This window comes from Acomys russatus, chromosome 16, assembly GCF_903995435.1.
Source record: "Acomys russatus chromosome 16, mAcoRus1.1, whole genome shotgun sequence".
NCBI lineage: Eukaryota > Metazoa > Chordata > Mammalia > Rodentia > Muridae > Acomys > Acomys russatus.
In genome coordinates, this window is record NC_067152.1 from 21,232,537 (window position 1) to 21,259,165 (window position 26,629).

The 26,629-nt window shown below is 51.0% G+C and overlaps 1 protein-coding gene across 1 annotated transcript; it reads right to left on the reverse strand.

Moving 5' to 3' along the window:
- Positions 1-5,296: 5,296 nt before the first annotated feature.
- Positions 5,297-6,006, reverse strand: Tmem92 (transmembrane protein 92). The gene is made up of 3 exons (XM_051158964.1): positions 5,882-6,006; positions 5,533-5,728; positions 5,297-5,401 (listed from the first exon to the last, which is right to left on the reverse strand). Exons 1-3 carry the CDS (start codon positions 6,004-6,006, stop codon positions 5,297-5,299), a joined length of 426 nt encoding a protein of 141 aa, XP_051014921.1.
- Positions 6,007-26,629: the final 20,623 nt, after the last annotated feature.

Below are 26,629 nucleotides of genomic sequence, written 5' to 3' on the forward strand. Positions count from 1 at the left end.
GAAGGACAAAGATAGAGGCTCAGGCCCACTGTTACTCAGAGGTGACAGAAGTGGGGAAGACGCAGCCAGTGCCGTGGAGGAAAGCTGGGCAGAGTGGAGTCAGACAGGCATGGGAAAACTGTTGGAGCAAGGACACTGGCCATGTAGACCTGACGCTGAGGGACGAGATCAGAAACCAGACTTTGGCTTCAGCAGAACCGAGGTCACACGACCCGGATGGAAGGGAATACTGGGAACAAAAGGCGAGGAATGAAGACTGGGAGAGGAAGTAGGACTGCAGATGATGAGGGACTGCGGTTTTTAGAGAGGTTGGTGGCAGGGCGGGTTATAAACAGGCCAGGCCTCCATAAGAAAATTAAATCACCGGAGTGAGGCCTGAGGTAGAGTTGGGAGCAGAAGGGGGCCATCTAGGCTCCAGCTGTGTTCCAGGGCAGGAGGGCTAGGCCAGAAATTAGATGGCCCTGGTGAGATAGTTTCCTTTTTTGTTTATTTGAGACAGGGACTTCTTACATAGAGCCCCTAACTGGCCTTGAACTCTCTATGTAGACCAGGCTGGCCTTGAACTCACAGAACTACCTTAGTTGGGACTAAAGGTATTCACCATCATGCCTAGATGGCTTCTATTGTTTTCCTTTCAAGCATAAGGACTTGAGGCTGGGATAGGAGAGAGGTCTTGGAATGCAGGTCTGGGTGAGTTTCCTCCAGTGAGGGCCACAAGAGACATGTGGACAGGATTTGAAAGTGGATCCATTCACACTGCTGTGCTGGCTCTTGGGCAAAAGACCAATTTAACCAGAGTCTGGAGTCTTCCTAGATGAGCAGGATGGATGAAGAGTCAGGGAGACGTCAGATGTAAGACGCTCCTAATTACGATGACACGAGTGAGAGCACCATGATGAAGGTTGGGGCTTGGGGGGGCTTGGAGAATGGCCAGTATGGGGATTGACACATACGTGAACCAGTGTTCAGAATGGGAGGTGGGGGCTTAGGAGGACGTCCCAGTCAGGGCTACTGTTGCAATGACGAAACACCATGACCGAAGGCCAGCTGGGGAGGAAAGGGGTTTATTTGATCTACCTTCCACATCATAGTCCATCCCTGAAGGATGGACTCAAAAGGGGCATGAACCTGGAGGCAGGAGTTGATGCAGAGGCCATGAGGGATGCAGCTTACTGGTGTGCTCCTCGTGGCTTTCTCAGACTGCTTTTTTTTTCTTCCTTTCTTTTTTTTTTTTTTTTTGGTTTAATTTTTAAATTTTATTTATTTTTATTTTATGTGCATTGTATGTCTACAGGTGTCAGATTTTGGAGTTACAGACAGTTGTGAGCTGCCATGTTGGTGCTGGGAATTGAACTCAGGTCCTCTGGAAAAACAGTCAGTGCTCCCAACCGCTGAGCCATCTCTCCAGCCCCTTCCTTCCTTTCTTAATGAAAAAATAAAATAAAATAAATAAAAATAAAAGGACATGGCTGCTCCTAGGTATGGTAGAGGAGGAAGTTTACTGTACATAAAAGGGAGAGTATAAGCAGGGCACAGTGGCGCATGCCTCTAATCCCAGCACTCTGGAGGCAGAGGCAGGCAAATCTCTGAGTTCGAGGCCAGCCTGGTCTACAGAATGAGTTCTGGGACAGCCAGGACTACACAGAGAGATCCTGTCTTGAAAAACAAACAAGCAAAAAAGAAAGAAAGAGAGAAAGGAAGGAAGAAAGAAAGAAAGAGAAAAAGAAACAAAGAAAAGTATAATCTACCAGGAAGGGGATTTTTCCTGTGCAAACTGAGACCTGATGATGTTTAGAGACAGAAAGTGAAAAGCTGGAGCCCTGGTCCTCAGCTGCAGGTGAGGTCATTCCTGTTGCTGTCATCTCTCCTTCCCTTATGCAGTTCGTCCTCCTCTATCCTGGGAGCATGCTCCCTTAGGTCCTCTCTGTGTCTCCCCACATCCTCAGAGAACTATTACGGAGGCCCAGTTCCCAGCTCTAAGAACTGCTTTGAGGTGCTTACCGAGCTGCACTGCACGTTTCTATGCCAACACTTGGAGGCAGATCTCATTCACCGCCTCGCACATTTCCTCCTTCACTCTCGGAGCTTGAGATGCTAATTCTCCATGAGGGGTGACTGCTCAGTCATCCTCAAACAGCTCACCCAACCTCCAGCTCACCAGCCTGCAGCTCAGTGCTTCTCTTCCCAGAGCATCTCCACCCAGAGCTCATCATGAGGTCCCAGAGGCTGAGCACATGGGCTTCAGATGTTTTTTCCTGGGCCCACAGATAACCAGCCCTTTCCGTTCATACCGATTGTCTATTCCTCAGGGCCATATATATGCCATGTGGGCCACCTGTCAGTCTTACCTGCCTCTGTCTTTGTAACAGGGCTGAAAATTATACAAATTGTCATTGATCAAATTTCCCCTAGCATTTTTTTCTAGTGCTAATAATTGAACTCAGAATCTTGTATCTGTTACACTTTACCCCTGAGCTCAGCCCTTCATAAACTACATCTGCCTATAGAGAAATTGTTGTAAACACATTTCTCACATCTACAAAAGCAAGGTTTGGTCATTGGGGGGAAAAAACCTCAAGCGGTGCTAAGGCATACAAAAATCTAAAGTTTGGGCTAGAGAGATGGTTCAGCATTCAGAGCACTGGCCATTCTTTCATGGGACTCAGGATTAATTCCCAGCAGCAGCAGTCCAGGAGATCTGATGCCCCCTTACATACAGCCTCCTAGGGCATTGCACTCACATTGGTGCACAGACTCACGTGCAGGCAAAACACTAATATAGATTAAAAATAATTTTTTTTTCCAGGCAGGGTTTCTCTGTGTAGCCTTTAATCCCAGAGCTTAGGACACAGAAGCAGGCAGATCTCTTGAGTTCCACGCCAGCCTGGTCTACAGAGGGGAGTTCCAGGACAGCCAGGGCTCTTCCGTGTAGCCTGTATCCTTCTAGAATGTTGGAGCAGGAACTGGCACTCAAGGGTCTTGTACACGCTAGGCAAATTCTGTGCCATTGAGCTATGACCCAAAGTCCGTCTTCCCCACGTTTAAATTTTGAGAGAAAACCTCGACTAAGTCACTCTGGCCAGCTTTAAACCCACTGTAACTCAGGCTAGGCTCAGATCTGTAACTCTCCTGCCTCAGATCCAGATACCTGGTTGTTCCAGATCTTAACAGATAACGCAGAGAAAACACACTTTTATAAAAATGTAACAATTGAGTTTATTTTACAAACCAAAGCTGCCCTGAACTTGCCCTTTCTCCCAACAGCAAAAGACAGACATGGCAGATCCTTTGCACGTAGGGGATGGGCAGGTGTGAGGTGTGGGTGCAAGTCTTACAGAACAAGCTGCCATAGGTCAGTGGGTGTGGACCATCATTTCACACCTTGTCTAGTACACCAGAAGATGCACATCTTCCTGAGCTTCAGTGTGCTGGCCTCTCTGCAGGCTCATCCTTATTTGTGGAATTGCACCTGGTGTCATCCTGGATACCCAGGACAGGCATAGTAGTGCAGTGGCTTTATAAACATTGATGGTGTAAATGGGTAGTGAAAAGTCACTCTGAAAAGGTGACATCTCTCCCATTCTCACCAGCAATGGTGACTGGGATGGAAACAGAATCAATGGGTAGGGAGGGGAGGTTGGAGATCATTGGTCACTCTTTCAGGACTGGGGTTTGATTCCCAACACCCACACGGCCACTCCCAGCTATCTGTAACACCAGTTCCAGAGGATCTGACACCCTCACAAAACACCAACGCACGGTTTATTTATTTCCTTTTTTTTTTTTTTAAGTTTTTCAAGACAGGGCTTCTCTATGTAGCCTTGGCTGTCCTGGACATGCGTTGTTGACCAGGCTGAACTCAGAACACACAAAGACCAGCCTGCCTCCACCTCCCGAGCGCTGGGATTAAAGGCGTGTGCCACCACGCCCGGCACCATTTAAAAAAATATTTCTGCCCCTGAGCTTCAGGAAAACCACTCTTCTGCAGGTCATACCACTAAATTAAAAGTTCTGCACTGCCTTCAATGACATGTAGGTGAGAAGTGAACTTAAGTGACCTCCTCCTGCAGTTTTCGGGGACCCACTGCCAAACCTCCTCCTGTTCTAATGAAAACCAGCCACACCAAGGCTAACAGCCTTCTGTCCACCCTCCCCCTATTAAGGTTGCATTCCTTTCCCTGTCACCCCCAGAACCATGGTCTCAACACCACCACTCTCCCTTAGGGCCCGAATCCCCCTGGAATACCTGTCCTGGCATCTTTAGTGGTAGCCTAGGGATGCGTATTGAGGCTCCTGGAGGAAGCACCCTGCATGCACACCTAGGCAGGTGTATTTGAGTGTTGTACCCAAAAGGCTTGCCTTCAATCCTGTGCAGCACACACAGAAAAGGAGGTACCCCCCTCCTCCTGCCCAGACCAAGGCATTGGCACCAGGATCTGTCTTCCTTGCCCCACTGCCCCATCTACGGGAGACTCCAACCTGCTGCTGCAGGCCCTACAAGAAAGAATCTTCTTCCCTTTAGGGGTTAAACTGTGGGTGGGGCTAAGCTACAGTGCTTCCCTAGGAAGAGCAGGGTGGCATCTGCCACCCCTCTCCCTCCAGGGGATTCCTGGAGAGGAATCTGGGAGGAAGCAAGTCTGTAGGCTTGGCTCCACAGATGTCTAACCACCCCCGCCTCTCCAGACTTCTAATAGTCCCGTGCTTATTGGGGGGTCTAGTCTCCCAGAAAAGCAGATCACAAACTAGAACAGGATTGGGAGAGCTAGCTCTCCAGTTCATTGCTTTAGTATTCCCAGGCCTCGGGGAACTGGAGGCCAAAGCATTCACCATCCACATCTTGGATGCATAATCCTCTCAGGCAGGTGGCCAGCCAGTCAGTGACCAAGAGAAGGAGCCGGAGTGTTTCCTTAGCCTCTGAACTAGTGCTTGTCACCACTTGCCAGTCAGAGTCTCGGAGAGTTGTCGGAGGGTGGCTCCGGGTTCCATAGGTCAGTCTTCAATCTCCTCCATCACAGGACTTCCATAGGATGGCAGAACGAGTTGTCAAGGGCTGCATTCATCCAGCAATGAATGATCTTTCTTCATCCCACTTCAGGCATCCCCAGTTCTTGAAAAAGATCTCCTCACTGACCCTTAGCATGGGAGACTGTGGATCCAGCCCAGCCCTCACAGGCAGCTGGGGAGGGACAGAGGTAGGACAATAAATTAAATCAGAGAGCGAAGGGATGGGTGGTGGAGGCATTCCAGAGTCTTCGAAGTCCTGGGCTTGATCCGAGAGGTGTGTGGGTGAGGTAGCTTAAAAGGCTGGGTTGTCAGTGCCTCTCATCTGATCAGCAGGCTCCTCAGGCCTGAGGCTGTAAGGAGGAGGAGGAGGTTCTGTGGTAGTAGACTTCAGAACAACCTGCAGGGAGGGGAAAGGGGGGTAACTGTTTTGCTTAGGGCCTGGGTACGGAATGACAAATTCAGGAGGGCCCTCCCCAATCCATTACTACAAGTTGGACAGCCAGCTAGGATTAAGACATAAAGACCCACCTGACTGTAGGGTGGCGGGGGATCCAAGGAAGTGACCCAGATCCTCTCTAAGGGGGCACTGGAGGGTGGTTCTGGAGGGATGTGATGATCCCTTCTGAGGTTCTGCTCTGGTTCTCTGCATTTGCGACAGAAGCGCCTCACTAGGCCACAGATGCACAGGAGGGGCACCATGACCAGGAAGATGATAAACAGGATCCTGAGGAGATGATATCCCCATAAGTGCCTAGGCCCCACTCCCTTGCCAAATCTCCATCTGCCACACACACACTGCCGCCACCACCACCCCGCCCCCGTTTGGAGGACCCAGCCCTCCATGAATGATGCCCAGAAGCGGTGACCCTCAGCTTACCTTAAGGGGTCACTCGAGGGATCCCACACTGTCTTCTCCAGGCAGCAGCCATTGTCACAGCATCTGAATCCTTTGGGGCAGTTTCTGTTCAGGACAGACAGGCATGGCGGGGAGAGGGGAGGCATTGCCAGTATCACAGAGTGTCAGACCGGAAGAGCCTCCTGCTTCCCCAAACCCTTATAACCCTCCCTGTTGTGTTACAAGCCACCTTTAGTGGGTGTGAGGTACAGAACCATCTTGGGTTCACTGGGAGGAACTGGAGCCTGGACTTGAGACCCGAGTTCAGGGTTCATCGTGGCTGACCGCCATTGTTTCTCAGCTAGAATGATCACCACTGCCAACCTTACAGGGGAGGCATGAGTGTGGCATTGCTCCTTTGACTTATGTCCCAGCTAGGAAAGGTTAGGGGCTAATAGCAGTTACAGACCTGCTCAAATCATGCAGATCCCACGGTTGAGTGTTAAGGGAGGGGCTATGTTTCAGCAAAAGTGACATGAGTGAAGTGTCTGTCACCTTATCCAAGGGGGATTCTGAGCACAGCTCCTTCCCCCCCCCTTTTTTTTTTTTTTCTTTGAGACAGGGTTTCTCTGTGTTAGCCTTCCTTGGCTGTCCTGGACTCGCTTTGCCTTTGCCTCTTGTTTGTTTGTTTTTTGATTTTTCGAGACAGGGTTTCTCTGTGTAGCCTTGGCCATCCTGGGCTTACTTTGTAGACCAGGCTGGCCTTGAACTCACAGCGATCCGCCTGCCTCTGCCTCCCGAGTGCTGGGATTAAAGGCGTGCGCCACCATACCCGGCTTTATTTTCTTTTGGTTTTTCAAGACAAGGTTTCTCTGTGTGTAGCCTTGCCTGCCCTGGCCTCGGTGTGTAGACACCAGGCTGGCCTCAAACTCTCAGATATCCCCCTGCCTCTGCCTCCTGAGTGCTAGGATTAAAGGCGTGTGCCACCACTGCCTGGCCCTTCCTTCTTCCTTAATAGACAATGACTGCCAAAGTCCCATACTTACAAGAACTCACACGTGGATAGAACCTGTGGGAGAGAAAAAGATAGAGGTCAGAACTCAAAAAACTCGGGAGTTGTGATTCAGTTGTTAAGAGTGCTTGCCCAGCACACACAAGGCCTGGGATCAGTTTCTAGCACGGTAATAAATCAAGTGCACAGGAAGGTGGTGGCACACACCTTTAATCTCAGCACTCAGGAGGCAGAGGCAGGTGCATATCTGAATTTGAGGCCAGCCTGGTCTACATAGTGAGTTGCAGGAAAGATAAAGCTAAAGAGAAACCCTGTCTGGGAAAACCAAAATAAATACAATAAAAAATAATATATATAAAAAAAATCGGGAGTGTTAAAAAAAAAAAAATCGGGAGTGTATAAACCAGGAATAGTGGTATATGTTCATCATCTCAGAACTCAAGAGAAGGACCAAGTATTCAAGGCTGAAGAGCCAGCTTCAGGCCAGATTAGGAATGAGAGACCTTGTCTCAAAAAGGACTGGAGGCTGCTCTCTGCTCAGACATCTCAGACAGTGGGTGTCAGTCTCCCTCTCTCCAGTTATGCCCAGCGTCAATGCTTGGAGCCTACCTCTGCCTCTCAAGTTCAGGGATTAAAGGCATGAATTACCACGCCTGCTTCATCACCCTTTTCTAGATAGTGTTTCTCTGTTGTAGCCTTGGCTGTCCTAGACTTGCTTTGTAGACCAGGCTAGCCTGAAACTCACAGCAATCCACCTGCCTCTGCCTCCCAAGTGCTGGGATTAAAGGCACACACGGCCACCATCCATGCTCAGCTTTCCTCACCCTACCCCACCCCACCCCTTTAAAAATTTATTGAGACAGGCAAGGTCTCACTATGTAGCCTTGGCTAGACTGGAATTCAGAGATCTAGAATCTGGAGTCCAGAGACTGCCAGTAATTCCCCCTGCCACACACACAAGTGGATTCTCGGGTCCAGAACCCCCAGAAAGCAACCTAAGTCCCCACCACCACCACATCCACCCACCATGGTCCCGTGTCCCAGGTAGAGGCATCTCTCAGGAGTTCTGCCAAACATACTCAAGCCCTGTGCATCCTCAGGTCCCTGATGGAAATTCCCTGCCCTGTATCCTTCAGCATTCTGGGCACCCAGGGCCTCCATACAGAACTCCATCCTGCTGATAGCAGTACTATGTCTAAGCTCTTAATTAGGGCTCTGTTCTTCCAGTGTCAAGGCATCTCTGTCTTTGGCCACCTCACTTAAAATGTTGCCAGGAAGCTGGGCGTGGTGGTGACTGCCTTTAATCCCAGCCCTCGGGAGGCAGAGGGACCTCTGAGTTCGAGGCCAGCCTGGTCTACAAAGGCGAGTCCAGGATCCACCTGCCTCTGCCTATTCAGTGCTGGGATTAAAGGCGTGCTGCTGGTTTTTCAAGACAGGGTTTCTCTGTGTAGACCTGGTTATCCTGAACTCTTTGTAGACCAGTATGGCCTCAAACTTAGAGATCCTCCTGCCTCTGCCCCCAAGTGTGGGGGTAAAAGGTGTGGGCCACCACACCCTGCTTCCTGGACTGCCTTTTTTTTTTTTGCTTCTCAAGACAGGGCTTCTCCGTGTAGCCCTGGCTGTTCTGGAACTCACTCTGCAGATACGACTGGCCTGGCCTTGAACTCCAGAGATCTACCTGCCCCGCCACCCCCTCTGCTGGGATCAAAGGTGTGCCCTAGGATTCACTTTGTAGATCACACTGGCCTCTGCTGGGATTCACTTTGTAGATCTACCTGCCTCTGCTGAGATTAAAGGTGTGTGCTGTTCCTTCGACCAAGGGGCTCCTATACCAATTACATTTAAGCAGTGTCGAGGCTAGGCATGGCAACACCTGCCTTTAATTCCAGTGCTGAGGCAGCAAAGGAGGGTTTCTGTTGAGTTCAAGGTCAGCCTATTTGACATAGTGAGACTCTCTCTATATATATAAATAAACAAACAAATAAATTTGGGGCTGCAGAAAGGGGTCAACAAAGAATGCGGGGATCGGCTGGGCGGTGGTGGCTCATGCCTTTAATCTCAGCATTCAGGAGGCAGAGGCAGGCGGACCACTGTGAGTTCGAGACCAGCCTGGTCTACAAAGTGAGTCCAGGACAGCCAAGGCTACACAGAGAAACCCTGTCTCAAAAAAGCTGGGATCCAAGATTGGAAGAGTGCCTTAAACCTGGCTTAGAAGGCCTTGGACTGAGAATTTCAAGTTCCAAACAGCTCGCGGGCTGCTCTGGAGAAGAGGCTTTGGGACTCCACACACGTTCCCCACCGCACACCAGATTCTCAACCAAAATTGTAAATTTAATCCCAGCACTCAGGAGGCAGAGGCAGGCTGACCTCTGTGAGGTCCAGGCCAGTCTGGTCTACAGAGAGTTCCAGGATATCCAGGGCTACACAGAGGAATCCTGTCTCCAACACCCAAAGCAAACAAAAAGTTTGTTATGTTTAAAAGGCCTATTCTGATCACCTCTCAGGAAAGTCTGCCAACCCAAGACAGAGTTTGGATATGAAGATCAGGAGCTTGGGGCAGTGCTTTTAAAACTCTGCCACCTCAGGTTCACCGATGTCAGAGGGCCTATCTACTACACCCCAAGGTCACCTGGCCTGGAGGAACCGGGAAGGAGAGCCGCCTAGCCCAGACACGCAAGACCTCAGGTTCCTCAGCCTGACTCAGAGCTTAATAAAGCAAGCCAAGACTAAACCGGGGGTCAAAGATCCGATTCAGGGCTGTGGGTGGGGCCAGGTCTTCACAACCTACCAACACAACCCTGCCAAGACTAGGGGTCTGGGTTTCCACAGGGCCTCCTCCCGGAGGTCCCCACCTCCATTTTCCCCAACCAAAACAAGAACGAAGTTGCCAATTGTTACCGGAACTCCTGACAAGGTAAGGCGGGACTGCTCAGAGGCAAGCCTCTGCTCGGTAGGGCTCTCCAGAAGGCTCAGAAGCCTTGCTTACCTGGTTTGCGTTTACTCGTTGGAGACTGGACTGCAGGCAAAGGAGCAAGGTGAAGGCAAGGCTGTAGACCCAGGCACCCGGCATCCTGACAAGGGGGCCCACTGAGCTTCCGTGTGTAAGGAAGGAGTGACCAGGCACGACCTTTCCAACTTCCCTCCACCTGTGGGGCCGAACCCCGGGGTGGGGGCGGAGTCTAAAACACCTTAATTGGGGCGGACTAGGGCTTCCAGCCAGCTGGAGCTCAGCGAACAGAAGCGGAGAGGAGGCGCCAGGCTTGCTTGAGTTTAAGGAATACGGAGGTTAGAAGATCTTACCAGCCTGTCAGAGCACTCTGGGTATTCCTCTCTGGACTACTCTTAAATAGTGGTTAGAGCAGGGCGTGGTGGGTGACACCAGCCTTTAATCCCATTACCCAGAATGCAAATTTCTGTGAGATCCAGGTCAGCCAGGGGGAGGGAAAGAAAGAAAGAAAGGCGTGGTGGTGCACACTTTTAATCCCAGCACTTGGGAGGCAGAGGCAGGCGGATCACTATGAGTTCGAGACCAGCCTGGTCTACAAAGTGAGTCCAGGACAGCCAGGGCTATGTGTCCTTGGAGCTAGGTTCTGTTTCCAGCATCTACAAACAAGATGGGGCTCATAACCCTCTTCTGAACTCTGATGCACGTATGCATATGCAACAAAACGCTCACATACATAAAAATAAATAAACTTAAACCAAAACAAAAACCAGTAGGGCCAGCCAGATAATTCAGTGGGTAAAGGTGCTAACAGCCAAGCCTGAAAACCTGAATTTTCTTTTCTTTCTTCCTTTTTCTTTTTTGTTTTTGTTTTTGTTTTTTTGAGACAGCCTTAACTATCCTGGATTTGTTTTGTAGACCAGGCTGGTCTTGAACTCACAGAGATCTGCCTGCTTCCAAAGTGCTGGGATTAAAGGCATGTATCATCACTGTCCGGATCTGTTTTTTTACTTTTGAGACAGAGTCTCTCTCTACATAGCTCTGGTTGTCCTGGAACTCACTCCATAGACCAGGCTGACCTCTAACTCACAGAGATCCGCCTGCCTCTGCCTCCTGAGTGCTGGAATTAAAGGTGTGTGCCACCACACCCTGCTTTGAAAATCTGGATTTTATCTCTGGGATCCACATAGTAGAAGGAGAGAATCAATTCCTGAAAGCTGTCTTTGGACCTCCATCTACTTGCCCTTGAACACACACACACACACACACACACACACACACACACACACAGTAAATAAATAAATGCAATTAAATTATCGTTTTCCCCCCTTGAGATAAGTTTTTCTGTGTAGCCTTAGCTGTCTTGGACTCACTTTGTAGACCAGACTGGCTTCCAACCTTCCATCCATCCACCTGCCTCTGCCTCCCAAGTGCTGGGATTAAAGGCGTGCACCACCATGGCCAGCTTTGATTTTCTTTTTCTTTTTTCTTTTTTGGGTTTTCAAGACAGGGTTTCTCTGTGTAGCCTTGGCTTTCCTGGAGTCACATTGTAGACCAGGCTAGCCTCATAGCGATCCGCCTGCCTCTGCCTCCTGTTTTTGTTTTTCAAGAGAGGGGTTCTCGCCAGGCATGATGGCACACGCCTTTAATCCCAGCACTCGGGAGGCAGAGGCAGGCGGATCGCTGTGAGTTCGAGGCCAGCCTGGTCTACAAAGTGAGTCCAGGATGGCCAAGGCTACACAGAGAAACCCTGTCTCGGAAAAAAAAAGAGAGAGAGAGAGGGGTTCTCTGTGTAATCTTGGCTGTCCTGGAACTGGCTGTATAGAGACGCCTACAACTCAAGAGATCCACCTGCCTCTGCCTCCAGGGTGCTAGGATTAAAGCCTTGAGCCACCACTGCCTACCATAAAATATCTTTAAAATAAAATAATTTGAGACGAGCAGTGGTGAAGCATGCCTTTAATCCCAGCACTTGGGAGGCAGAGGCAGTGAGATCTCTGGATTTGAGGCCAGCCTTGTCTATAAAGTGAGTTCCAGGACAACCAAGGCTACATGGAGAAATCCTGTCCCAAGAAATCAAAATAAATAAATAAAATTTGAGATCAGCTCAAGACTAGAGGGGTGCTATACCTGCCCAGACACGAGAAAGATATGTAAAGGGAGGGAGGCAGAGATTGTGAAAAGGAAGCCAAGACACAAGAAAATAATGTGGTGGTGGTGGTGGGGCACATAAATGGTGCCATTACTTTGTGTTTTGTCCAAGAAGGGAGGAAAAGGTCACTGGGTTGGGGAGGGAAAATTCTGGCACATCCTTTCCACAGTAATGGGTCATTAGTGTCCCCTCCATTTTGCAACTTTGTGGGAATTTGTTAGTATAGTTTGGCTAAAGACTTTAAAAGGTCTGGGCGGGTGGTGGCACACCCCTTTTAATCCCAGCTCTTGGGATGCAGAGGCAGGCACATCTCTGTGAGTTCGAGGCCAGCCTGGTCTACAGAGCGAGTTCCAAGACAGCCAGAGCTGTAACACAGAGTAACTCTGTCTCGAAAAACAAAACAAAACAAAAAGACTTAAAAAGGAAATTAAAGCTAAGGACCTGTCCACTGGGGCATAATAACCAGTAGCCCTGAGCAGGGACAAACAAGCCTAGTGGGATTCAGGAAAGGACTCAGGCAGTCAGAGTAGGGCCGCCAGGTGGCAGCATCGCCCAGCGCCGAGGTGCACTCAGGTACCCGGGACTTGACCTGAGAGGCCCTGGAGCGCTTTGCAAGGAAGCCCGCAGACAAGTAGGTGCAGGATAACTGTCAAAGGTGCAAGGGAGACATGTAGCAGCCAAGCCCGGGGAAGGGGCGCAATGAGTAGTGGCTGGGTCGCTGCCTGGTCTGGGGACGCAGGAAGGTCGCCCTGGGAGGCTCTGGTGTTAGTGCCAGGCTCATCTCTTGCTACCTGCCCACTCTGAATTGGCTGCTGGGAAATAGGTGGATTCTTGGAGCCTTCCCCTGACTTCCGGTTCCCTTTTTTCTGCGTCTCCAAGCCTCGACTTTTCTCCCAGTCTCTGTTTACAGAATTCAGCTTTTTTTCCATCTTCAAAGGCACCCACTTGGGCCCATTTCTCCTCAGTCACTGTAGGTCAGTGGAGGGAGACTGTTTTGGTTTTGTTCTTGCCCGCATTTCCTTGAATGCTTTGGTCCCGCACTCCTTCTGTCGCTCAGGGACCCTCCAGCTGGCTCATTCTTCTCCAGGGAACCAGCCTCTGGTGTCCCCCCCCCCCCCCCCCCCCCTTTCTGTCTCTGTTTCTTATTATCCCTTGGCCCTTTCTAGCTCTTAAAAACAGAACCTTCCAGTACCAAGCCAAGCGCAATTGGGAACTGGCCCCAGAGAATCCCCTCTCTATCCGCAATCTCTGGTGACTGAGTCTGGGGAGGCAGGGGAAGTATGCCTCTTGCCAACCCTCTGTAGTTAGTTGAGGAGCCTAACTAGCGCCTCCTGCCCCCTCCTTGGGGCAGCCGGGCTGAAACTTCCCAACAACATTCACACTTCTGCCTCTTGAGTGAAATTGTTGCTATCTTGGACTTTTGACCCTCCTGCCCCTCCTCAACCCCCCTCCCCCTCAGCATCCTGAGATAATCTTCTAAGCCTCTTTATTCTCTGCTGTTTGCCACCCTGCCCAGGCTTGGAGCCTTGTAGAATTATGCCTTAAGGAAGAGGAGAAAGAGGGAACAGAGAAGGGAGAGGAGGGCTGGAGAACTGAAAGAAAGTAGCTAGTACCAGTGGCCCCGTGATGGGCAGAATGAAGTGGGTCTCTGGCGTAGCCTAACACAGATATATTGTTGCCAGAAGAAAGGGGGGAAAGGGAGAGGACAAGTTAAAGTTGCATTTAGGTAATACTAAAGTTTATTTGTTACGTGAAATTCAAAGTTACTGTTGGGGGGGGGCGTGTTTCTCTGTGTAGCCCTGTATCTCACTCAGTACAGCAGACTGGCCTTAATCTCAGAGATCTCCCTGCTTCTGCCTCCTGAGTACTGGGATTAAAGGCCACCACCACCCTGATAAATAAATTTAACATAACAAATAAATGCTAAAATATATTTGCTTTGTGAAATTCAAATTTCATGTTATGTCTCATATTTTACTTGGTAAATTTGGCTGTGTCCGCATTTAAAATGCCACAGGAATAGATATTGGAGAACAGCTGCTCTACCTTTTGCCCTACATCTTCTGAAAGAAGAAAGTGGGGTCCCTAGACTTGACTCATCAGGTAGAATCCAAAGGATCCCTAGAGGTTGCCTCTGGCCTCCCAGTTTTGGTGGCCTCCATGACACCAAATTGTCCCTCCGTGTCCATTTCTGCAGACAGGGAAAGGATGAAAGTGCAAGTTGGAGATTCCTGCACAGGATGAGAGCCCAAGACCCTTGCCAACATCCATTAAGTCTGAGGCTTGCCAGGCGTGGTGGTGCACGCCTTTAATCCCAGCACTAGGGAGTTCGAGGCCAGTCTGGTCTACAAAGCGAGTCCAGGACAGCCAAGGGTAACACAGAGAGACCCTATCTCGAAAAACAAACAAACAAAAAATAATAATAAAGAAAGAAAAAAGAAATAAAAGACTAAGGCTTAGCATTCCTGCAGGCGAAGTTAGGGTGGAGCTCAGTGGGAGGGCTGTCCTTTCTCTGGGTAGCCTTGGCTGTCCCAGAACTCACTCTGTAGACCAGGCTGGCCTTGAGATCAGAGATCCACTTGCCTCTGCCTCCTGACTGCTGGGATTAAAGGTGTGGCCGTCACTGGCCGGCAGGAGAGCTGCTCTTGTTCACAGAGACAAGCGTCCCATTCAAGAACTGCTCCCTCACCCCCACCCAGTGAGCCAGCAGTGAGAGGGTGGCATAGATATCTGCTTGCATGCAGGAAACCAGAGGTAGGAAGACCCAGAAGGAAGACCTTCTGAAAATCCTGGCGATGCTCTGGGGTTCCACAGCAAATTCCAGCTGGGGTTTCCCAGCAGCAGGAGGAAGTCCCCATGCCTCCTTTGCAGTTACTCTTCTCCAGGCCATTTGTTGAAGAATGAGTTGATTGTCTGTGGGCCGTCCTAAGGCCTGGCCGTAAGGTCCTGGAGGTCAGCTGGCCACCCACGCTTTCTTAGAGAAGGCAGCTGGAGTTCAGAGACCAGGAAGGCCAATCCACAGAGGACGTGAGAGCTGAGTCACCATCACGACCATGCAGGTTCTGAGACCTCACACACAGCTCAAGTGGCTACACCTCAGCCAGGCGGGCAACAGCTCTCTTGGAGGACCAGATACGGAAAACCTGCCTAGCTGACCGTGGGGGAGGAAGCGCTAGGCTGTATTCTCTTTCATGCCCTGATATTTCATCCTACTATACCTTGCTTCTCCACATTCTACTAAAACTACTCCCTACCTATGACACCTCCAAGGAGGTGGCTTTAGCGGGGTTCTGTCTATAGGGGCGGTATTGAGTCATCGTAGCAGATGTGCTTTTTTTTATGGTCGGCAGGCAGTCCCTAGCGCTCTCTAGATGCATTTGCAAAAGGAAGACCAATAACACACACAGACTGAGAGAGGATGACATGAAGTGTTCAGTGATACTGAGGGATCCTATACAAAACTGAACAGAGCCTACTTCTTCCTCCCCAGCTGGGCAGGCATAGGCAAGGTCGCCCTCCCCCACTTCAGTTGCCCAGTGTCTGGCATACAGCAACAGCAAATAGACATGAGCTGGTTTTGTTTGGGGGCAGAAGGAAGTACCCAGGAATTAAGGGTCTTGCCTCTTTCCAAAGCAGCTGTCGCTCTGTCACTCTCTGTGGGTTGCAGGAGACAAGCACTGTTGCCCCTGAATGTCTGGCTCATTAGCCCCCTCTACTGTCCAGTACACGTAGTCTGGTGCTGACCACTCCCACGTGTGGTGGGACGTGACACCGGGACAGACACCTGAGATTTCTGTTCTTTCTGTCCCGCATGTACGTGTGGTGTGTGTGTGTGTGTGTGTGTGTGTGTGTGTGAGAGAGAGAGAGAGAGAGAGAGAGAGAGGGAGAGGGAGAGGTGGGAGAGGAGAGGGAGGAGAGGGAGAGAGAGGGAGAGAGAGAAGAGAGAGAGAGGGAGAGGAGGTAGAGAGGGAGAGGAGGAGGAGAGAGGAGAGAGAGGGAGAGAGAGGGAGAGAGAGGCGAGTGGAGAGATGAGAGAGGAGAGAGAGGAGAGAGGAGAGTGAGAGGAGAGAGGGAGGAGAGGGGAGAGAGGAGGGAGAGGGAGAGAGAGAGAGAGAGAGAGGAGAGGAGAGAGGCGGGAGAAGAGGAGGAGAGAGAGAGAGAGAGAGAGAGAGAGAGTCTCTCTCTACAAAGTCCAGGCTGTCCTGGAACTCACTATGCACACCAGGTTAGCCAGGTTAGCCTTGAGCTCGTAGAGTTTCATTTATTTCTGCCTCCCGGGTGCTGGCATTGAAGGTGTGTGGCACCACATCTGACCAGAGAGATTTCTATTCTTTCTAGGTTACTCCTTTCCAACACTCCTTCATGGGTCTTTGGAGATCTCTCAGGGACTGGAGATCCACAGTTGTCACCTCCCCTGTGAGATGCAATGCAGCCTTGCTCATTAGGGACATCACAGCCATCTTCTATGAGGTCTTTAGCTTGGGCTCCCTGTCCACCCCGTTGGGAGCATGTTTCTCTCTTGCTCCCTAATATTCAGGGGTTCCTACTGCCACTTGCGTAAGGACCTTCAGGGGCCCCCATAACCATCCAGCATGCTCTCCCTACCCTTCCATCACACTCTAGAGACCTTCACCCCACTCTCTCTGTTTCTTTCCTGGGTCAATTCCCACCTGGAATAGATCTTGCCCATGCACCTCTCTCAAGCCCAATAAACTTATTTTTACCACCTCCTCCAGAAAGCCAAGCCTTAGACTTGGATCTTCATGTCAAAGCGGTCCTTCAGTGCCTTCCCCACTCCCTCTAAGGGGCCTCTCCCTTCTCAAAGATGTGTGGACCCGTCCTCATGGTCCCACCAGGCTGCAGGGAACCAGCAAGCTCTGATTCAGCCTCCATTGCCCGTGGTGCTTTGTTCCAAGTAAACAGACGCTGTGTTGTCAGAGAGGAAGCTGGTTGGAGTCTCCAGGGTCAGGGGCGGGTTTCTCCAAGGAGAACTTGGTTTCTAAAGTCCTTGGTGAAGGGCTTTTGTTTGGGGGGTAGGGAGAGTGTCCAGATTGACCTTACTTGCTATATGTTTGGGGGTATCTTTTTCTGCTCCCTGCCCCATAACAGTATGCTGAAATTTATGCACCCTTCTCCTAGCAAGACAACACCCCCAGGAATTGAGCTACTCTTGGGGAGGGGCACAACCATTGGCCCGCCTTCTAGGAGGGGAAGGGACCCTGTAGGGTCCTGCCAGTGGGACCAGGGTCTTAGTTTTCATCCCAACATTGCTTTGACTATGGAAGCCCACTAACCCTTCTTCCTGAATGATAGACATGGGGGTTGACCCCAAGTCAGAGCTGCCAATCTGTGGGCCAAGATACTGAGGGAGGGTGAACCACCTGACAATTAACGGTGCAGGGAGCTTATTACTCTAATGACTGGGTTTGAGGGCCCCTACTAATGCTCACCTTCCCCAAGCCTTACCAGAGACAAAAAACAAAAAAAACCAAAAAACCAGCATTTGGGAACCATTATACTCCCAAAGTGCAGGTTTCTGGGGGACCCAGACCTGAGGTGGGTGTCCAGGAAGTGGGGGTGGTGATGGCAGGAGAGAGGAGATTGTTGAGTTAATGGACTTTGGCTGTCTGGGGTGGTAGATGAAACAGAACTACCAAAATACAGGCTGGAGAGGCTGAGCTAAAACTGGCTTGGGGGGCTGGAGGCCCCTCAGGCTCCTCTATCTGGGGCCCCATCCACTCCCACACTCCACACCCGCAGGGTTTCTCTGCCCCACCACGTTTATGCCTTGAGATAGATACCTGGAGCCATAAATAAGCAAGGAATTTGTGATTTTTGGGTTTTTCAAGACAGGGTTTCTCTGGGTAGCCTTTGCTGTCCTGGACTCGCTTTGTAGACCAGGCTGGCCTCGAACTCACCGTGCTCCACCTGCCTCTGCCTCCTGAGTGCTGGGATTAAAGGCTGTACTTTTACCTCCTTTAGAAGAGGCTTCTACTGTACCCTGTCTGCGCCATCTATCTTACAAGGATCCATGATGTGACTGGAGCTTGCCGTTATATTTGCGGGACTCTCCCACCCTCAAAGAAAGTAGCCCCTCTAAGGACTGGGCACATTGAAGAGAGAGCCTCTTAATGATCTGGGGCGGTGGATTAAGTTTGGACCCTGGACCGGCCTGGGAACATCCCGGAAGGAAGCCGGGAAGGAAAAAAAAAGGGGGGGGGGAGAAGGGGCGGAGGAAAGAGGTGGGTGGAGAGCGCATTCTTCCTACTGGCTTCGCAAAGCAGCCACATCATCTGGCTCCCAGTTGAGGACAGACTTGGCTCCAGTCGAGAGCACGCACACATGTGACGGCGCGTGCGTCCGAGTACATATGTGTGCACGTGCTGTGTGCATCCAGCCAGCGTCTGTGCTGACGTGGCCGCGCCCCTCACCCCAACCCAGCTTCTTTATCTCCAAGTTGGCTCCAGGATCCCACACCCACCCCCTCTTCTCCCCAGTGGCCCTGTTAACGCCTCCCGCTCCAGTGTTAGCGCCTCGCCGCCCAGGCTCCCTCTCTCTGCCCCTGCGGGCCCCCAGAGAGGCCCCGTGGCTTGCAGCCCAGTTCTAGCCTTCTGATTGTACTCTCGGCTTTTATTTTTCGACGCTGGGCTCTCCTTCCAGCCCCTAAGCCTCCCGCTTTCTCATTTCTTGCCTTGTCCATATAGAAAGGTTCTTTGCAGAGCAAGGATGCCAGGGGGTGAAATCAGTCCCCTCACTGTTTAATAGTTCTTTTCTTCCAAGCTGTGGATGAAATACTAGGGTGCAAAGTAACCCCTATCAACCTTCCCTGCCTGGAGACTGGGAGGGAACCCAGGCAGGCATATGCAGTTTGAGAAGAAACTGTTCTAGGAATCAAAGTTAGGACCTGATGCTGTCTTTGTCCCCATCACAGTCCTAAAGGCGCGCATGGGTGTGGAGAGTGGGAGTAGATAGAAATGTCCCCTCCAGATCGCTGCTTCCAGTCTGATCTGGCCGGCTGATACTGAGTGGGACAGGGTGGTCCTGTGCCCGGAGCCAGGTTGTCAGGCGGCCAGGACTGCAGGTTTCCTCTACCGAAGGGCGCCTTCCTTTCAGGCTTTGATGTGTCTGCTAGGTTACTGGAGGATGTTTGGCTTGGGGCCTTGGGCCAGGATAAACTCTCTCTGCCTGGCCCTGCCTTCCGAGCCAAACCACTGCCTCCTTACCGCCAGGCTCTTGCCTCTCTCAGTCCTGGGTCTGGACTCCTCCGAGGCTGCTTGTACAGCCTGTCCCAGCTGTGGATACCGAGCATCAGCTCTTACAGCTACGGGGGAGAGGCCCCATGGCCTGGATGTCTTACCCTTACTCCAGTCTGGCACCGGGTGCCAGCATGCTGGACGACCAGCCCACTCTTGGCAGGGGTAGAGGAGCCCATAAGAGGCAAGACCCCACTGCCAGTAGAGGACAGAGTGGGAGCAGGAGTGCCTCTGTGAGCTGCTTGACTAGGCTGCAGTGCCTCCGGATGGGCCAGCAGCACCAGATGTGGGGATGACTCACCCTGGGTGGGGAGGGGTGGGCAATTGATGTCGGGGTGTGGAATAGGGTGGTATGAGGCCCAAGGTCACTTCCAGCTCTTGCTCCCTGTCCCCTAGAGCAATTCCCAACTCCACTACCAGTCAAGACGGAGCTACCCCAATGTGCAGCCTGAAGATTACACTACATGCTCAGAGATGGAAAAGAAAACTCTGGAAACATCACCACCAAGGGACAGAGGAGGAGAGGGGAGTGGTGGTGCTTGGTGACCTGGAAAGGGGCCATAGGGGAGGTGGGAGGGAAGATTGAGACGGGAAAGGGGCTGGGAGAAGCCCAGAGAAAAATGTTGGCCTCTCTTGGGCCTGTTTCAGAACTGTAGCATTAGGAGGAAGGTACAAATGGGTAGATGTTTGGGTGTGTATATGTGGGCATGAATAGCTTCATGGCTGCAGCAGAGGGAGCATATTGGATGAGCATCTTATGTCTGCTGGGGGTTTGTGAGCCTTTGTGCTTCTGGGGATGATGTGTGTATTGCACATGGCAGGGCAGAGGAGCAGAATCTTGGTCCATATGGTGAGGAAAAAAACATGAAGACAATAGTCACTGGCTTTAATGGGCAGGAGGGTTGCAACAAGCATGCTTAGGCCAACTCTACTTTCAGACATTGAGGGTGGACCTTTCCCCTGGGGAGTGAGAGGCAGACAGAGGTAGCCAGGTACCCTAGACCAGGGCTCCAAAGTCCCAGACTCCCAGCAGCTAAGAAGCATCCAGCCTCTCAGACCTGCAGTGTCGTTCACAGTGCTTGGTGGGACAATCAGTCCAGTCAGGTAGCTTGAGGCCCCAAGTTTGAGGCTGGCACACTATGTACTGCAGTGCCGGTGTGCTGCAGCTGGATATAGCTCTGCCTGCCCTCCTGCTTCTGCAGAGTTGCTGTCCTGGTCTCCTCCTTGGCTTCCAGGTGGGTTGGCTGACAGAGTTGCCAGCTGCTCCCTGAAGAGGTCCACCTGTGCCAACCACCCGGGCCAGGGTAAACAGGGCACTAAGTGTCTGGGCGGGTGCCTGGCGGGCGGGCTGGGCACTGATTCTTTATACAGAGCTCTGCTCCAGTCTGGCTGGGCTGCATCCTCTCATCAAATGACAGGTCTGATGCCCCAGGCCCATACATTGTGTTTTCTGGTTAAGAGGGGGAGGCATGGGGGCTGTCAAGCAGACAGATAATCAAGTTGAGTAAGAAGAAAACATGTCACCTCTCCGGGGTAGATTTGTGATGACTGTCTCTCTTGGTGTCGGGGTCCTGGCTCCTCACAGAGGTCATGGCTAAATCCTCTAGTCTCTTAATAAATGCCCACTCGCCGGGTGGTGGTGGCGCATACCTTTAATCCCAGCACTTGGGAGGCAGAGGCTGGTAGATCGCTGTGAGTTCAAGGCCAGCCTGGTCTACAAAGCGAGTCCAGGACAGCCAAAGCCACACAGAGAAACCATGTCTTGAAAAGATAAAATAAAATAAATGCCCACTCACAACACATTATACACACTGAGCCCCCAGCTCATTTTCCACTATTGCACAGTTGTGCTATGAACATCCTTCCCCATCGGTGGCTGAGATCCTGCCAGTTGCTGTGTTCTGTCATGGTCCCACTTTTTACAGTGAGGGGGTGAAGCCCAGAGAGGTTGAGCCCCATCTTCTAAATCACCCCTATGAGGTATGTGCATGCTTCTCCAGATCCCTGTGATGGCACCAGCCCTTCCCACCGGTCCCCAGTCTCTGTCCCTTCTCCTGGGACATGGGCTAGAAGAGGCTTCTTGAGCTTGCCTTGCCTTTGGGGTCCCTCATGTCCTTCTTTACCCTCCAGAGTGTTTGCCAACTCCCATATCACAGAGCAATTCCTAAGGGAGAACAGGGGAGGTAAGGCTGCATCTGGAGGAGTCGGGCCTGCGAGGGGCAGCAGGGAGAGAGAGGGATGAGGACTCAGGCTGCCTGCAACAGAGGCTGGAGGATCTAGTTAGGAAGAATAAAAGGACTCCACCACTCCTCAGGCCCCAAGAATGGGAGCAGTTACTGAGCCAGTTTGCCCAAGGCTAGAGACACAATAAGTGACTAAGGGGGGAGGCATCCTTTAAGGATGCCTACAGGTAAGAGGCCTTCTAACCCCTTCTAAGCCCAGTGAGGCTGACTGGCAACAGGAGAGAGTGACCAGTAGCAGTGGACAGACATCCAGGCCCATAGGTGTCATGAGGGTAGGGAGGAGTTATTGCCACTGGGCCTCTAGAAGTACCCTCCTGGTTTAATTTTCTCTATATATCCTGTTCTCCCAGGTCACACATGGAGACATCTCCCCCTCCCACATTTCTCCCCCTCTTGCCTCTCCCTCAGCTGGCTAGAGCAACAGCCCTACAAGCTAGGACCGTTGGAGCCATGTTTCCAGGATGGAAGGAAGCTCTGTCCAGAGAGGCCTTGGCCGAATCCACGATCTCAAAATAGATCTGCCAGCATGTCCTTTCCTTTGCTCAGGTCTCCCCAGAGCTCCCCTGCATCTAGGGTTCTTGGAGCTAGAATGCTGACCTTGCCGGATGGTGTGGGAAGGGATACAGTCAGATCTGCTACCTTGGTGACCAGTGGCTGAAGTCAGATCAGTGTGTGTGTGTGTGTGTGTGTGTGTGTGTGTGTGTGAAGTCTCAGCACTTGGGGAATCTGGAGCCTGGCCCCGTCGTCTCTGGAAGATCACCACATGTTCAGTGTGCCTGTCTGGGAATATCCAGATCTATCCCAAGGCTTGATGGTACTATTAACAGTGCCCCAGAGTGTAGCCTGGTTAGGCCATAAATTATCCGTCAGCCCAGCGGATGGGTAGGTCATAACTCCTCCCACCCCCACCCCCCATTTCCCTAGCCTCTGGGAAGAGCTGTGGGGCCTGCTTGGGCCTCACCCAAACATAATAAGGCCAGGCAGCAAAAAGGGGAGCTGGAGCTATATAAATACGCCTTTGGGGAGGGGGGAGACCTGCAGCGTTGGGTAGAGTAGGCTGCCTGCTGGAGAGGAAGGAGGAATTGTGGTTGTCCTCAAGCATCATATAATTTAGGATGTATTTTGGGCACTCTCTCCTAGCTCAGGGTGGGGCTGAGGTTAATTTAAGGGTTTAATGGATTGAGGAAGGAAGAGAGGGAAACCCTCCCATTCAAGCTGGTTGGCAAAGGAAGTACCTTCCTAAGACCTCTGCAACCTCCAGGGTCTCCTCTCCCCACCCTTGCCCCTCCCCCAGCACCCCTCCTTAGCAGTGGGCAGTTATCTGCGGTCCTTCCCACAGTGTGAGGATTTGGGTCTCTGGTCTCAGCCCTCCTCCCACCACCAGGGACAGGAGTAGCTAGGGTCTGAGAGAAGCACCGGAGGCTATGGAGTCACTCTAGAGGTGATCGGGATGTTCTGGAAGGTTCTGAGATGTCTTAGCTCCTGGTTCAGATGTTCCTCTGTGTCCTTCCTGAGTCACAGGGTGCTTCCAGCCTAGTGGGGGAGGCACAGGCTCTGCTAGAGTCTGATGGTGAAGGTGTAAGCCCAGCCACAGTCTGAAGGAAGAGGCACAGTACAGGCAATGCTGCAGTCTGACGGAACTGATGGAGCAGGTGTCACAGGCAGGCCCTGTATTAGCCTGATGGAGGAAGCACAGGTCCTGTGTGAGCCTGATGGAGGAAGCACAAGCCCTGAGTTAACCTGATGGAGGAAGCACAGGCCCTGTGTTAACCTGATGGAGGAAGCACAGGTCCTATATTAGCCTAATGACCACTCGCTTCCTTTGCGGGTCTCCTTTCTCTTTCTGTGTGGGCTTGCAATTCCTGCTTCTTCCTCCTTCAGGCCAAAGGCTCTGGGGCCCATTTGTCTGGAGCTGTCTCAGAGCCTAGTACCTTGTAGAGACTTAACTGGGGATGAGGCCTGGGTGAACCAGGGGCTGATTTTGCTCCTGTGAGTCATAGTGGGAGGTGCAGGTGGCCATAGGGGGAGAGGGTGATTACAGAAGCTGAATTGATACGGAGGTATGAATGTCCCATAAAAAGGTGTTGAGCAAGCCAGGCGTGGTGGCACAAGCCTTTAATCCCAGCACTCGGGAGGCAGAGGCAAGCAGATCACTATGAGTTCCAGGCCAGCCTGGTCTACAAAGAGTGTTCCAGGACAGCCAGGGCTACACAGAGAAACCCTGTCTCCCAAACAAAAAAAACAAAATAAAAATGTATTGAGCCAAGAGAAGAAAGAGAAAGGGTGACATGCAAGGGGCCTGGGGAAAAGTGAGGGGACACTAGGAGGTAACAGGTACCGGGAAGAGAGAGAGAGGGGGGAAGACATCTTGGTGACTAGACTACATGACTCTGTATGGGGGCCTCGGGGGAGGGGGGGACTGGCGATTTCTTCTCTAGCTCCTTCGTAGGATATGCATACTCCATCTTTCCTGGGTTCTGGACCAGCCTCCTCTCTGTATTTTCTCCATGGTGCCTGAGGTATCTAACCTCCTTGGGTGCTCTTTCTTTCTTCCTTTTTTAAAAAAGATTTATTTATTTATTACATATACAGTCTTCTGCCTGCATGTACACCTGAAGGTCAGAAGAGGGCACCAGAACTCATTACAGATAGTTGTGAGCCACCATGTGGCTGCTGAGAATCGAACTCAGGACCTCTGGAAGAGCGGGTGGTTCTCTTAACCGCTGAGCCATCTCTCCAGCCCTGTGGGTGCTCTTTCTACTTGGGTACCCAAGCTTACCTTTTTCACATTATGTTGCCTGCTGGAAGCTGACCTCAGGGTGCCTTGGACCCTCATCCTGCTGCCATCAGTTCCCAAGCTGATAGTTCTGTGTCTCTTATTTCTCATCAGTGAGTCACCTGGTCCCATCTTGTTACCAGAGGCTAGACCTGTCCACCATGGCCTGTCACCTGGATCTCAGTGGCAGCCTCCTACGGGTCTGCCTCATGCCACGCTGAGCACCTTCCAACAGTCCTCATAACCTTCTTGAGTTGTATGGATTCTGTCTCCTCCTGGGCCTGGTTGTCACTCATCCTGGGAGCCCTCCCTGTGTTTTTTACCCAAGATTGTGTCAAAGCCCCCTCCAGGAGCTGCCCTGTTTCCCCCCAACACAGCATATTGGGTGGGTCTTAGTTCTTTGGACCTCCAACAAAGCCATCACAGGCCCCAGTAAGGCCTAGGACAGAACAGGCCATATGTCATTTATTGATGAAGCCTTCATCCAAAAGGACAACAGATGGCTGCCCTCATCAGCAGGTCCAGTGTCTAGGGGGACTAGAACCAGGGACAGTGACCTTGTGACAGAGTTGAGGCTAGCCCTGGAGAAGCTGACCTCCAGGGAACCAGCAGAGCTCTCCACCACCACTTATACACTCAGGGTCTCTGTCTCCAGGAAGGATCAGGGTTCCATATCAGCTGCCACTAGGATTTTATGCTGCAGCCTGGAGTTCAACAAACCAGGAAGGGGTATGATAGCATCTTACTCCTGTTCTGGGCCATACCAGGGAGGAGAACATTACTTCCAGAATTGGCCACAACCTGGAGTGGAGACTTTTGAGAATTATTTTACCTTAAAAACTCTCAGGGGGAACCCAACATGGCAGTACACGCCTTTAATCCCAGCACTCTGGGAGGCAGAGGCAGGTGGATCGCTGTGAGTTTGAGGCCAGCCTGGTCTGCAAAGTGAGTCTAGAACAGTCAAGGCTATACACAGAAACCTTGTCTCAAAAAAACCAAAGAACAAAGCTGGCCATGATGGCGCACGCCTTTAATCCCAGAATTTGGGAGGCAGAGGGAGGCAGATTGCTGCGAGTTCGTGGCCAGCCTGGTCTGCAAAGCCAGTCCGAGGCTAACACAGAGAAACCCTGTCTCAAAAAAACAAACAAAAAAAAGAACAAAAACCAAAATAAACAAAGCCAAAACAAACAAACAAACAAACAAACAACATCCAGGACTACAAAGAGAAACTCTGTCTTGAAAAGCTAAAAAAACAAAACAAAACAAAACAAAAAAACAAAAACAAAAACAAAAACAAAACCTCTTAGTGGGCTGGAGAAGTGGCTCACTGGTGAAGAGCACTCATAACTGGGATTCAATTCCCAGCACCCACATGGTGGTTCACAACTATCTGCAACTCCAGTAGCAGATTCTATTCCCTTCTCTGAACCCTGTGAGAACCAGGCACACATGCGGTGCACATACTGTATGCAGGCAAAAGTTAAAAAACAACAAAAACATAGCCGGGCGTGGTGGCGCACGCCTTTAATCCCAGCACTCTGAGAGGCAGAGGCAGGCGGATCGCTGTGAGTTCCAGGCCAGCCTGGTCTACAAAGCAAGTCCAGGACAGCCATGGCTACACAGAGAGACCCTGTCTTGAAAAAAAAAAAAAAACACAAAACAAAACAACAACAACAAAAACAATCCCCTCAAAAACAAAACAAAACAAAAAACAATCCGGGCATGGTGGCATACCTCTTTAATCCCAGCCCTAGGGAGGCAGAAGCATGTGGATCACTGTGAGTTTGAGGCCAGCCTGGTCTACAAAGTGAGTCCAGGACAGTCAAAGCTACACAGAGAAACTCTGTCTCGAAAAACCAAAAACCAAGCAAAACAAACAAAAAAAACCCAAAAACCCAAAAAACTTTTAGTTCCAGGCATGGTGGCGCACGCCTTTAGTCCCAGCACTCAGAAGGCAGAGGCAGGCGGATCTCTGTGAGTTTGAGGCCAGCCCGATCCACAAAGCAAGTCCAGGACAGCCAAGGCTACACAAAGAAACCCTGTCTCAATAAAACAAAACAAACAAACAAGCAAAAAAAAAAAAGATTTATTTATTTTATTTTATGTGTCTGAGTGTTTCACCTGCATCTATGAATTGTACCATTTGAGTATCTGGTGCCCACAGAAACAGAAGAGGGGTCAGATGATCTGGCACTAGAGTTACAGGCAATTGTTTGCTGCTGTGTGGGTACTGGGAACTGAACCCAGATTCTCTGGAAGAACTCTTAACCACTCAGCCATCTTTCTACCCTTTCATTTGATTTTCAGGTTTTTTGTTTTGTTTTGGTTTTGTTTTTAGTTAAATTGTGGTACCAGTCAGAAGACAACCTATATGAATCTGTTTTCTCCTAACATGTAGGTCCCTAGGATC

Excerpts from the sequence above, each read along its gene's own strand:
- Tmem92 (XM_051158964.1), bottom strand. The coding sequence starts at position 6,006 with ATGCCTCCCCTCTCCCCGCCATGCCTGTCTGTCCTGAACAGAAACTGC. Across the intron at positions 5,729-5,881 it reads CCCTCGAGTGACCCCTTAAG|GATCCTGTTTATCATCTTCC; the intron begins GTAAGCTGAGGG and ends TCATCTCCTCAG. Across the intron at positions 5,402-5,532 it reads CCCCGCCACCCTACAGTCAG|GTTGTTCTGAAGTCTACTAC; the intron begins GTGGGTCTTTAT and ends CCCTCCCTGCAG.